Below are 14,332 nucleotides of genomic sequence, written 5' to 3'. Positions count from 1 at the left end.
AAACAATAAAATAAAATGAAATGAACAGGATCAAAAAGTGCCACGCAAGCCAAGCTTTGCAAAGCCGTCGGACACCGCATGATGTTTACGCGCACGCACCAGTACAATGTCGGCGCGCAGCTGAAAGTAATTGTACGTACGCTTCGCGGAAGTTCTCGGATAGCGCAAATTTAACGCTACCTGACGAACTCTTCGTTAGAGCGAGGAAAATACGCATAAACAAGCATATGCATACGTGAACGTGCTCGAGGTCTGATAAATGTTTAAGCGAATTTCGCGCGAAGCCTCACGGGGTCACTCGGCTAATCTTAGCTGAGTGCGCAGCCTGTACTATACATAACATTCATTTAGTGCGATTTTTCCTCGAAGCAGTTGTTATCGGAGCCCGCGCTTACGTAATTTGCCCTTGACACTTTCTTTTTTTGTTTCTTCTTACCTTCACATATTAAAAGTGCGAAAACAAACGGAGTACCACGGTGAGTTAGCAATCGAAACTTGACACGGTAGAAGCTGATAGACGAGCCGAAAGTGGGGGCACCTTTTCCGGGAATAGGTGTCGTGTAATGCGTCACGCCCTGTGTACGGCTTCTCCCGTGCTTCGGCTTACGTCACCAATTGGAAGAGAGAAGTCGCTGGGAAAGAGGAGGAGGAGGGGGAGAGCTCAGATCAGGTTAGCCGTTCGACTTCTTCCCTCGCGAGAAGCCTTGAAGAAAGAAAGAGCGCTAAAGAATAAAACAAGAGCAAAAAAAAAAGTAGAGAGGGCAGCACCGCGCGTGTAGACAAGGCGCACATTTTGCGGCAGGCAGGCATCGGTGACACCACTCGTTCACGGCTCCAAGTGAGTATTCGCGGCTCTCGTGTAGACAAGTTTTGATGCTTTTTCGTCGGTAATGCGTATTTTTTTCATCCATTTATTTGCCGTGAAGGCCTAGTTTGGGCATTACATGGAGAGATACAACAATTCGTGACTTCATATAAGAAGTGTAAGTAAACACACGGATAAGTCGAAAATTCTACATAAAGTCGTGAATGCTACCCTCTAAGAACTCTTTTTTTGTCACATGTATAACTCTGGCATACATAACTCTCCTTTGGAAAGTCAGGCGTCCCACGACTCCCGAAGAGAGAGAGCTAACGTGTTTCTTTAAAGATAGTTATATAAGTGAAAGTTACATACGTGACAAAAAAGAGTGAAAGGAGAGTTTTTTTCTCTTAGAGCGTATATGCAACATACATATTTCGTCTCATTTTATATAATCGTACAATAATTCATGCATGATGCAAACAATAACCTTACATCATCCAACTTACATCTTCTGACATCACAACAATAATTACAATAAAGAATATACTAAGATTATAGAAAATTTTCTGCATTACTATTTATAAGCGCAAAAAAATAACACCAGACGTCTCAAATTTGTAGTTTTCCGAGCGTTTCATTAAGTGTATTTTGCTGTAATATTAAACTTCCTCACTGGTTTAGTGTGACTAACAACGTTTTCACCAAAAAGCAGAACGTTGTTTTTTTGTTTGTTATTGTCGTTGAATTAACAGCTAGCCGACGTCAAATGGATGTGTCGTTTCGCACGATGGTCTGTTTTCTGAAGGAAAAAATTGTAGCGCGAAGCAACACACGGACAGACATGAGGACGGGACTGGCGCTCTCTGTCTGTCCGTGTGTTGCTTCGCGCTACAATTTTTTCCTTCAGAAGTCATGAACCAACTAGCCCAACAAAACGTATTGCTAAGATGGTCTGTTGATGGAGCGAAGTTTGTAGAGCGACAGGGTTCTGTCGAGAGTTAGGGTTGTAGACAATTTATACATGAAAGAAGGCACTCAGGCAAGCGGGGGTGGGGGGGGGGGCAGCCATGAAAAGACTTCCTTTCCAACAATTAGCCCCCCCCCCCCCAAAAAAAAAAAATCCTGGCTATGTGCCTGCGCCAAAGCAATGCCCACGTACCACATGATTGCTTTCTTTCGTGTTTTTTTTTGCACGCCGTACCTTCGTGGCTAATGAATGCCGACGTCACTAAAAGCTTACACGTTAACGATTTAAAATTATTTATTCGCAGAATTCGCACCTCACGCTTCATTAGTGAATGTACGCTTAAAGCTTATTGATTATGAGTTGGCGACATTCGCATCCTCGAAAGATATAGTGCAAAACATAGGCACGTTTTTTGGTAGTGTTTTATGTTCAGTTCCTAGACTATTAGCAGCCATGAGAACTCGGAGGAGGAAAAGAACAACATAATTTCACACGGTGCCGCAGATCTCTGTCAAGATAAAGTTTATCGAAAGTGAAAACATCAAAGTAGGATTTTTTTTTTTCACTGACAGTGTCGCCTGTTGTTTAGGGATTTCCTGCGCCTGTTATACTGTTTGGCACGTTCTGTCAGGCAAATGATAACTACGCCAAATGGACCAGGTAATCTTTTGTAAGTTGGAAATATAATAACCATGCAGGTATTTCTCAAAGGGCTGTAGTAGCAAATTGGACGCGTCATCTACGATGCCAGTGTGGATACAAGAAACATTAGCGTTGCACGGTGCGGTTAACCAAGTTCCCTGAGGCTTATTGATGCCTGCAATGCGTGCTGCTTCCTCTAGCGTAGCTACGTGGGAGATTTCTTACACGACTGTGGGAGCACTCACGAGAAGAAGGAAACAGACATCACCGGTCTGTGCGTTGTAGCAATTTTCTTTCCTTTTTGGAACACCACCAAAAAGCAGGTTCGCTATGCTCGCATCTCCATAAAGCGCGCATGATTGCTTATAAACGTACACGCTCGCACGTTTGATGAGAGACACGCGTTGAAAGGAGACGCGTCCAGACGCCCAAGGTCACTGAGCATCGTAAGACGCGAGACGGCGTAGGCAAGGTGACAATTAGAGCCTTTGTTTTTCTCGCGATGGTTGGCAGTCCTATACACGGTTGCAAGGCGACTGCGCAATACTGTGCAATGCACTGAATGAAGTTATTGCTTTGTTGCCGCCTCGTCTACGATTAAAGGGGTAATGACACTAATTTGCGAAGATGACCTTCATTCAGGCCGTACAAATCTCAGAAGAGCTTGTGTAGGGATAGTTGTAACATCACGGATAAAATAGGCAGCGCTGCAATGTTCACGAAGACGGCAGACAAGAACGATGCGGACGAAGCGCTTCTAACAAATTTAATGAAACGAAAAGACAAGAAGGGTTGGGCAAAGACATAAAAGGAGAGGGCGTTGTGAGCAAACCGCGCATGGGCAAACAAATGATTTGGCATTTTGTTAACGTAAATTTCCAAGAGAGAAATGAACGTGTGTTTTACCATTGTTAGCATTTATGTTTGTCCATGCGCAGTTTGCCCACAGTGCTTTCTCTTTTCTTTTTGTCTTTGCCCAGCCCTTTTTGTCTCTTCGTTTCATTAAATAATTTGTTAGATGCACTCCGTCTGCGTCGTTCATGTCTGCCGTCTTTGTGAACTTCGCAGCGCTGCCTATTTCATCCATACAAATCTCCTGCATACAGAGGCGGCTCTAAGCATGCGTGAAGCTCAGACAATGCTGATATTTTATTTTGACAATAAAGTCAATTTTCGCATGGCGCCCCCACTGACGTTGACACTATCGTGACGTCAGGCTACAGTATCAATTCTGGTGACTTCACGCGCCAGTATGGCTAGTTGTAATGACGTCAAGTGCCAAATACTTATAAAATGGCCGCTTGCGCGTCGCCAACGGAGCCACAGAGCGGAGCGGCTGTGGAAACATTCCGCTATGTTGCGCGAGCACTTGACGAGAAACTCATACTGTGTCGTGAAGTTTAAGGTACAGTAGGAACCGAAAGCAGCTTTTAAAAACATGTAATTAATTTTTCAGGTCGCACTCCCACTCACCAGTATATATTTCCAGGCTCTTGATTGCTTTACCTTTCCTTTGACACACACACACACACACGCAAAGAAGAACGTCAACCGCAAATTTTCGTGTCAGTACCCCCTTCAATTTCTCGGACGTGTGAGAGTTGAAATCATCTCTGACACAGTCGCATTTTCTTGCAAATGCAACTAGCATAGGTCTTAAGCAAAACTCGGCTTCTTCATCTTGACCAGCGCAAGTGATAAAAACCCACCGTTTTGCATCTCCAATATTCGTGAGGCGGGTAAACAAAGATAAGCGACGTATCTGAATCTTTATGGACTTGCCGTGTATTCATGTTAGAACAGATTCGTCTCACCATCACGATACTTCGACGTAGGCGCAGCTTCTTGCTCAATACACGATGCTATTGCGATGAATTCATGTGTGTAGAATGTCGACAATGTCGCCAAAAAAAAAAGGTTATAACAGCTGGAAAAACCATTTGGTTACTAGGCGATTACTGATTTGAAGATTACCGATATGAACGCCTAATTGTCCTGTCGATGGAGGCGGCGAACTGGAGCTCATTAATATTGGCTCTCGTGTGCAACTCTGTTGATACGCATCTGGTATTTCTACGCATATGTGACCAGAGCAAGATACTGTGAGCTCGCGACAATTCAGGCCAAGGTTGCAGCGGTGCTAGATGTGACGTCGTTATTGGAAGTAGTTACATCAGGACCTACATTCGTGTGGTTATCTTCACCTTCTGGACGGGGGCTCGATGAAGCAATTAAGGTTAATGACCACAACTTTTTCTGCAACCTAATCACATGCACCGTCTTTAACCTAAATAGGCTATGTGCGACTAGCCTGGGGGCTTTGCCCTCGGGCCGTAGTTTTTGTGGACCATAATAAAGTTATTTCCATGCCATGCCATGTGTGGACATTTCTTTCTTAGATGGGGATTAAGAGAGAGAGAGAGATTTGCCAAAGAAAGGAGAAATGAAGGAAGGTTAGCACGAACGGAAAATCCTTTTTGCTCCCCGGTACTATAGGAGCAGGGCAAGGGTAAGGTAATATTTCAGCCGTTTTGTATGACATGCAAGCGGCATAGCACGGGTGCACGAAATATATTCGCTATATATTGATGCTTCGTACTAGAATGACCACGTGCACCGCCTAGACTTCAGTCGTCGGTCAATTCAGCCATATCATTGCCCAGAGATTCAGGGCATACGTCCACTGATCGATCCAACTTCAAGCTATATGTAAAGATGTGAGCCGGCCGATGGAAACACATTGTGGAATAAACATTCTATAACCAGGGATAAGGTGCCTCAGACACGCTGGTAGCCTGCCTGAGGCCACCTGACCTATGTTTATACAAATTTATTTTCGTAACTTTACATTCATAGAAGCCAATTAAACGTGTGCTTGCGAGGTTACATTACAACGGCGTTACGAGGTAGATTTGACTAAGAAAGCAGTTGAAAAGGTGATGCCGACCATTTACGAGAGCAATAGAGGGCAGTCTGTGGGCAAGTACGGTTGAGTTGGCAAAAATAAAAAAGACACAAGACGTAAAGATAACCAGTCTTGCTGATAAGTGCATCGTCATTGTAGAAACACATGCGTTATCAAAGAGGTATGTTGCAAACGTGTCGCAGTAGATGAAAAAGCAAGCGGGCTCTCAAGAAGGAACGGTTTTTTTTTGCGTGCTTCGCAGAACCTTCTTCCGTTGTCGTGAATATCTACTTCAAGTTTCTGCGATGAATCGCTACGTGTTTGCATTGGTTGGCATGGCTCTGCTGATAGCAGCGGCCTCAGCTGCACCTGCCAAGGAAGCAGCAGCACCAGAGGAAGACAAGTCTCCTATTCCCGCTGGCGGACTCCTGGATGCCTTCAGATCAGTTGGTAAGCTGACGTCTCTTGGTATACCCAGGCTCTGAACATTGGAACGTACAGCCAACGTCCCTATAGACTATCACGTGACTCAGTTATTGTGACTATAGCACTGCAGTGACGTGGACAAGGGAGACGATAAGGAACGGCTATCTATGACGTTCGTACTTTTACACATACGCACGCCGTACACATATATACACACACAGTGAAGGGTGGGCGCTGCAGGACTGTATACTCTACAGCATCGTACACGTACATATACATACATACATACATACATACATACATACATACATACATACATACATACATACATACATACATACATACATACATACATACATACATACATACATACATGCATACATACATAGACATGGACGGAAACTTTAGTACCGCACACTACATACATCGACGGACACTATAGCGCCGTACACACGCAGCACCGTACATATACATAGACACGGACGGACGTTATAGCACCATACACTAGATACATAAAAAAAAAGATTGATCCCTCCGTCATAGGGATCGGTATAACACGAAAGTGAACCGTTTCTTAACAGAAGTATAGTTGATTGTTTATTGTACATTGATGTATGATAACTTGTATTGTGTACATTGGTGTTTGGCAGTCATAACACCATCTGACGTGGATGCACCCACGTTGACGCCTTGTGGCACATCTCCACGCCAAGGTGCCAAAGTAACTGGCTCTCCAGTAATAGGGTAGCCTACGCCTGTGCTCATGCGTATACCCCACAGCGCTTCAGGAACGCAAGAGGCAGAGTTCGTAGCTTGAGTCGTGAACGCGGGAAGGCGTTCCGCTGCGCGCCGGCTGGTGTGTCTCTCTCGTTGCACCGAAAGCTGAAACTACTGAAGTGCTCCCTGTCGGCGCTCGCTAGCGTCGTGATGCAGTACTTCAATTCACCGATCCCAGACGGCGACACTACCCCCCCGCCAACCAAGGTCACCGTGAAAGGGAGAAGGTGTGAGAGATATAAAGCGCGTTTGTGACGCCTCATGCATGGGTGTCGGTAGCGAAGTGGGTAGAACACTCGGCCCCTATCGTCGCGAACCGAGAGGTCGTGGATTCGACTCCCAGGTCATCCAAATGAATCACCCCTGGTCACCTAAGAAGGGGGGGGGGGCGAACTCTGCCCCATAGATTGACTTAATAGGGAGGGGAGGCGCCGAGATGACCCCCCCCCCCCCCTAAAGGGGAACCTTGCGCACGTCTATGAACATTGACGTCGCTAATTGCAAAGTTTGAATATATGTTGCGCCTGCATGTGGAGATTCTGTGGCTGAAATGGTTATTCAAAGGAGATAATGCCCCTTGCAGGAAGCCAGTTTCAGCGCGTGGCTGACGGTTTCCCGCTGAGCTTCAACAACGCGGCCTCCCGCTTGCAGTCGTTTGCCGAAGGCTCCGGCGGTGACAGCGTGGGCAAGTCGGCCGGAGACGCGTTCCAGTTCACGAGGCAGCTGTTCAAGCCTCTGCGTAACGAGGACGTCCAGCCGCCCTCTTCCACTTCCTAGATCGCGCACTCCATTTGTCCACGAGGCAAATGTGTATCTAAACATGATCAATCTATAGGGCCTACCCCGCATCTCGGGTGCCTGCCACTACAACTATCCCATAAAAGAAACTCATTAAATGACGACTACATGATGTTTCGTTGATTTTGCTTAAGGTTCTGTACAGGATTTCTTCGCAAACAAGGAAGGAACTGTTCACGTTGGCTTTACACGCTATAAACAGTTCCGCTTGGTGATGGCCATCATGATCTTTGTTGGCATCCCATTTGGAACGGACTGACGACTCCCAGCAAACAGGTAGTACGTTTTCTTTCCTTTTTCTTGACAATAAGTTCTTGTTTCATCCATTGGCACAGCCAGCATCTTATCTGTTTCTCATAATTTTTTTTTCTTTCCTCGTACTAGCATCTATCTCTTTCTTGTACTGTTATCTACACGGCTGTGGCGACTATGGTTCTGTCAATGTTCTTTTTTCATTTTTTTTTCTCACCGGTATTCAAATACCACTTTGAAATCCACTTTTAAAGGTGGACGCCTTCAATGGGCCTTGCTGAGCGAATATCCCAGCGTTCCGTTGCAATGCGTTGAGTATAGTGCCCGGACTTTTGTTGCAGCAGACGCATGCCGACCAAAGCAATCAACTAAAAGTTCGCGCTGTAGCGGAAAAGAAGGTGGATACAAAACTTACCTGCGCTCAGGAATGGCGGAACTACCCTTCAATTAGATGGCGTGCGGGTCTACGTGAACTTTAAACATGTCATTCTTTTCTTTACGCAAGGTAGTGGAACATTGGCTCACGCATGCAGGAGGTATTTACCGCTGATACAGACGAGGACAACGAAACGGAGGCACACTGCGCACACGGGCGCTTCCTTTCGTTGTCCTCGTGTTCACCAGTTCTGCCTGTCAGGAAGCACCAATAGGCCCACATTGTCACACTTGTAGACGTCACGCACGTTTTGGTCGTCTACTAGCTTCCAAAAGGCACCAGCTACATAAACTTGATCCTTCGCTCAAGCAACAGCTGCCATCGCGAACTTCCCGCTCCTATGCGACGCTGTTATGCCGCCTTTGGTTGGGTGTTGCATTCACAAAGGCGTACTCGTTTCGCGTTGGTATGGCGGACACCTCTGCACGCGACTCCTACGAAACCGAAGAGACAATTGAACGCGTCCTGTTCAGCTGCGCTCGCCATGACGCCCAGCGATGCCCGCTCCGGATGCTTTTGGACCAGGTGGACTCGAGACCATTTTCTGTAAACAAGATTCTAGGGCCTTGGACATATGCTTCGAGGGCGTAGAAGGCAACAAAATCGCTACTGAAATACCTGAAATCAACATATCAGAGTGACCACCTGTAGACTGGATGTGCTCCCCAAAGTGTACTTCTGATTCTTCCCATCTCTCTTCTCTTCTCTTCCTCAGTCTCTCCCCCTTTATCCCTCTCCCCCAGTGCAGGGTAGTAAACCGGACGTGCGTCTGGTTAACCTCCCTGTCTTTCCTTGCTTCTCTCTCTCTTACGCGCATGCACTTCCACTAATATCAACTGCTTATTTGAGTCACACTCACCGAGTTTATATACATACTGTCGCAATGTCGCGCGTGCGCAACGTCGCGTTAGAAAACAATAACACGTGATAGCACACGCAGTGTATCAAATGCAACAAACAGCCACGCATGTCAAACGCGACATTTATAAAGATTCCCTCGAACGAGCTGGATGAACATCGGTTCATTTTCATCGCCGGGGCGTGAGCCCACGGATCGGTGGTTGAGCGTGCCGCCGGTTGGGGCTCACGCGAGTAATTAATCACTCGCCGCTGCTGATGATCCCCAAGTTCCGAACGAGCCCGCTCTTCACCCGTTAATTATTTGAGGGGCGAGCCGTTATCCAGCGGTTCGTTTCGCAGAACTCAAGAGGGTGGTTCAGCGTCGTCGTCGGCACGATCTTTTTCATAACGATCGTCAATGAAAACAAGATGAGACGCGTTTATACACGTATCCGACGTTTTAAAATCGACCGTTTAAAAGGGCGAGTTATGAAAGTACTCGCTGATTTCCGCGGGCAATTGCCGGACTCTGATGCATTCTCTATACGTTCATTAGTCTTTCAGCAGTGAGGTAAAATGCACGTTGCTTGCAGCCTGCAGTGGCCATTAACAAGAATAGTGACAAAAAAAAAAAAAAGAGATCTGTTAACAAAAGCGTGGCAATTCTGATCCTGTATAAATGCTTAAACTGGAAACTGTACTTAGCCTCACTAAGGTTAAGTTTACGATGAGACTTGCTACGCATCAATCATGGCCTGCCGTGGTTACAACAGAGCCAAATACGCCACCTTTGAATCACACAATAGAGCTGACTGGCAATATTGTTTTAGGGGCGAAGCTCCTCTTAGTCTAACCTTGTCACGTCTCCGTTGTCCGGTGTAACCACCTTTGCAAACTGCCCCCTACTTCGTCTTTGCAAATATCCCGCTACGACGCAACACCGATCCATCACTTCACCCGAATCCCGGCCGCGGCGGCTGCATTTTCGTTGGAGGCGAAAATGTCTGAGGCCCGTGTACTTAGGTTTAGGTGCACGTTAAAGAACCCCAGGTGGTCGAAATTTCCGGAGCCCTCCACTACGGCGTCTCTCATAATCATATCGTGGTTTTGGGACGTTAAACCCCAGATATTATTATTATTATTATCACTTCACCGACCATAAAGCCGTTATAATGAAGGGGGAACGGAAGCCACGTCTAGCTACCACTTGCGATTAATAAAATTTCTTGTATAAATATATACAGTGTTTGTCACGTCTTTGATGATGTACTGGGCTATCGATTTGATTACTGCTGGGCGAAACCACTGAAGATTTCACGGTGTAACCATGATTGCTTCAGGAGCTTCGCCCAAGCTCTTCATCATTCACCCGTGGATATGCTGTGATTTTTTTTACCCTGGCAGCGATTAGTCGCGTCTGATGCGCCGTTCCACATTTCAACGCACGCCCACGCATAGTCATGGTCGTTTAACGTAGTGGAATTACGTCATTCGCTCGTCGGGCTCGTAGGGCGCGACAGTCATGGCTACTGGATACAAATTATTTGGACATTATACCATCTTGTACACGGAACAATAAATGTCGGTGTGCAAACAATTCAGCGCACACACGTTGCGCTTTGAACAGGGCTGAACCTTCTGGCGACTTGCAGATGGATTGGCACGCTACAATACCCTCAAGTGCCTCATCTGATAGTGACGTTCGTTTTTACGCCAGCTATAACAAAAATGTCGTTACTTCCGCTTGACGATGCACTCGAGGCACATTCCTATGCATTAAAATGATAATTTCGGGGGTTTTATGTACCAAATCCACGATATGATTCTGAGGCACTCCGTAGTAGAGGGCTCCGGAAATTTCGGCAATTCAGTGTTCTTTTACGTGCACTGAAATCGCCCAGTACACGGGCCCCCAGCATTTCGCCTCCATCGAAATGCGACGCTGTGGCCGGGATCGAATCCGCGACATTCGGGTTAGCAGCCGAGCATCGTAACCACTATACTACCGCGGCGGACCTTATGCATTAAGTGCTAAGATGAACTGTTGCGTCAAGTGATGCCCAATGAGTTGTTTAAATACGAAGGTGGGGTTGACAATGCAGAGCATGTGGCAGCAGAGCGAATATGCGGCCGTGTGGTCAAAGGTGAGATTCCGGCCTTGGTGGTCGCATTTGGATGGCGTCAGAATGCAAAGACGCTCATGCGCCTAGATTTAGTTGCGCGTCAAAGAACCCCATATTGTTGAAACAATCTGCAGCCACTACGATGTGCGTACAGACGAGATACACAAAACGACGAAGCCGTCAATCCCATCGTTTGGCTACGCATGCGCAATGATTTATCGACGGCGCTCCCTGTTTTCATGAAAAAGCACGAAGCGATACGCTCGGCTGTGTTCGCTCGCAGTGTTCGCTCGCCATCAGCTGTGACGTCGTCGAACCCCCAGCCCCTGTGCTGGCCGTCCTGAAATGTGATAACTGGGTTCAAGATTACGTACTGTGCACTTGGTGTAAACGCGGGTGCGAAAAGGGAATCTGATCTATGGCGCCTGTACGTTGCCGCTGCACCCGCTCTACTGAATTCTAACGCTGCGAAGGTGTTAATGTGTAAGCCTCTATTGTGGAACACTGTACGCTCCTGCTCAACGCACGTGAAACTTGCGATTCACTTTGTCTTTGGAGAAGCTCGTTCAGATGGCCACATTGTCGTCGCGTCAAAAAGGTACGTGCATGTCAAAAAGCTGCTGCCACAAAGCCGTGCTTAGAGGAGAACATCTTTATTTCAACACGTTCCAGCAATACATGTCGCAAGGAGTGCCGCGTTTAGGAACACAAATGTACAGACTTCACGTGACGACTTTGGTAGCCGGCGTAGTCACACAGTACAGTACGGAAAGACGACACAAACGCATGGCTTCATAGTTTCTAAATGTATCCGCGAGGGTGAGCGTCTATGATACAAAACAAGAATGAGTTTATACACAATATGTACATAGTATGCATGCGCTAAATGTCGCATCCTTCTCTCGGACAAGGGATGAATGAATGGGACATTGCAGGGAGCGTCGCATGAGCGCGCGTTGCGGTTGATTGTTTGATTGCTTCAAGGATATAATAAATCAAGGCGACACCTCGACCACGGGTGAGATCGCTTACATTTGGATGAAATGCGTGACGGTAACGGCCTCCTTTCCGCAGTTTCATTGCAATACGTCTCAATAAAGCATGCATTTCCGCGAGCCTTTCGCAGGTACTTCATATATTAAAAAAAAAAAAAGACCAAGGGATGTTTTCTCGATTGGTGTGCGATGATTGACTCTTCGAGCGTAGCTCCGGTGTGGCGTCAGGCTGAATTTTCAACCGCGCGGATTCTAACGTATCCCGGTAATTGACCGGCCGCAAACTCGCCCGTTTCGACGAAAACGTCTTCCGACTACATCAATGCTTTCTACAAAACGCGTATGCTAAGCAAAGGCGCCAGTAAAGAACGTTACACAAAAGGAAATGATGCGCAGAAAGACGCTGACAGCGACACTGTTCACTTCGTACTGCCTTCGTCTTTTTTACTTCACGTGTCGTTGTCCTTCAAAGCAATTATACAGCTGTCATGCCTCACACAAGTGTCTTGCAACCTTCCGCCTTAACATATCATAGAGCGAAGCTTAGAGATGCATCAGCCCGTTTCTTCTTCACTTCGCTCCTTCGAAATGGCACTCGGAATAATACGCTGTTTGAAACAAGTCAACTAAAAAAACACGTCGCCGACCTGTGTCTATTGTCCGGCAGCGGTACCCATGGCGCGAATGCAATGTACCACATAGAACACTCGCGGAATTGGTTCGCTTTCGTTTGACGAAGGCCAGTCGATGAGCGGCTTGCTTGGTATATATGTATGCATGCATTAAGCATAGGTAAATGTTCCTTCAAATCTTGACACGAACGCTGGTCTCGCTTCCGGTGGCGTAATTTCCGGCCGATAAGCACCGGCACACAAGAGAGGAACACAAGAGAGACGACCACGCGTACGTGCTGCGAAGCTGATTCGATCGATAAGAAGTCGAAGAAGGTTTGATTGGTGCACCTTGTCGATCACGGTGGGCCGAAAGAGTTAAGGGGAGGGGCATTAGGATTGAGCAAGGCATCGTGTATGCTATCATGAAGAGAAATCGCTGCATTTTGAAGTAAGAAATACGCAAGATTAGGAACTAGACATTTGCGATAACGACAGTGTTCTTTTTGTTCCATGCCGTACGGAAACGCACGAGAAAAAAGAAAAAAAAAATGCGGTGGTGTTTTGAAATTGTGGTGAGAAATGTGCATGTATACACGCCAATTTGACCGTGAACAACGTTCTAGTTTAATCAGGTGTGTTACCGTGTTACCGCATCGAAAGATCGGCATAACAAGCTAAAAAAAAAAAAAACACGGCTCTGGAAGCTGCGAGCATTTCTCAAAGTTTCGCACCTCTTTACGAAAGCTGCGGTCTCTTCACGATAGGTTGATTGTCATTTTCATTCACAACGCTACACTTGAACTTGCATCGTAGCATTTAAAATTAAGCTATAACATTCCTGCTTTTGCATTTATCTGGAGCAATTTGAACGAAGCCTTCAATAACATGTCTTTCTCTGACATATGTGCACGTTTTGTCCCCCTTCTAAGGGTACCGGTTAACAGTTTTAAGTGATGGCTCTATAGTCAATGAAATAAGCATGTTTTTACTTAAGTTTAGAAGCACTTTCGATGAGGTCTCCACATGGAGGCATGCTTGAGAACACTACATTATACCGTTTATACGTACGTGAGACCCCTAAGCGCTGACGTGAAAAAAAAATGAGCCTCGGAAGAAAATTTTGTGTCTGGTAGAGTCAGCGAACTCATTCGTGCTTCCACGAATTCATTTAGAAGGACAAATTTTATGCATTGAAACTTATGAAGCGATAACGTGGTGGTTGATGTAGAGTGTTCGACGAGGATTAAGGTCTCAACCGTACCCTCGTTCCCCATTTTGTGTATTTTCTTTCTCGACACGGTTGCCGCCACAACCTTCCAAGCTTGTCACCTTTAACGCGCGCCTAAATATAAGATCACTAGTGTTCTTTACATTTCACCCCCATCGAAATGCGGCCGCCGTGACCTGGAATGGAACCGGCGCCCTCGAGCTGTTTCACGGCTAGCTCGGTACCTCCGCGGGCCTCCCTGAAACTTTTGAACACCTCATTGCAACCGAGCTCGAAGACTGTTGGCGCGTCATTTTGATAACACCAGTAACAACAACTGGCTGTTGGTGTATAGTATTACTGTACTCGTAGGCAGCCCTGCTGTAAGCGACAAAACGACGAAGGCTTGCGCGCTGCTAGTCCCTAAATTCCTTGACATTGAAATAAAATAGCATCATGGGTGTTCTACTCACGTTGCAACGTTAAACAGCACGATACACAAAGACATAAGAAAACACGCACACACAAAAATTATACGTCTTCGT

The 14,332-nt window shown here is 46.4% G+C and overlaps 1 protein-coding gene across 1 annotated transcript; it reads left to right on the top strand.

The window, feature by feature from the left end:
- The first annotated feature begins 745 nt into the window (after window positions 1-745).
- LOC119393736 (uncharacterized) lies at window positions 746-7,432 on the top strand. The gene is made up of 3 exons (XM_037660858.2): window positions 746-838; window positions 5,582-5,769; window positions 7,106-7,432. The coding sequence occupies exons 2-3, from the start codon at window positions 5,625-5,627 to the stop codon at window positions 7,297-7,299; spliced, it is 339 nt and encodes a 112-aa protein (XP_037516786.1). The 5' UTR covers window positions 746-838; window positions 5,582-5,624; the 3' UTR covers window positions 7,300-7,432.
- Window positions 7,433-14,332: the final 6,900 nt, after the last annotated feature.

This window comes from Rhipicephalus sanguineus, chromosome 5, assembly GCF_013339695.2.
Source record: "Rhipicephalus sanguineus isolate Rsan-2018 chromosome 5, BIME_Rsan_1.4, whole genome shotgun sequence".
NCBI lineage: Eukaryota > Metazoa > Arthropoda > Arachnida > Ixodida > Ixodidae > Rhipicephalus > Rhipicephalus sanguineus.
Note: the sequence above shows the minus strand (reverse complement) of the source record. Positions and strands in the feature narration are given on the sequence as shown.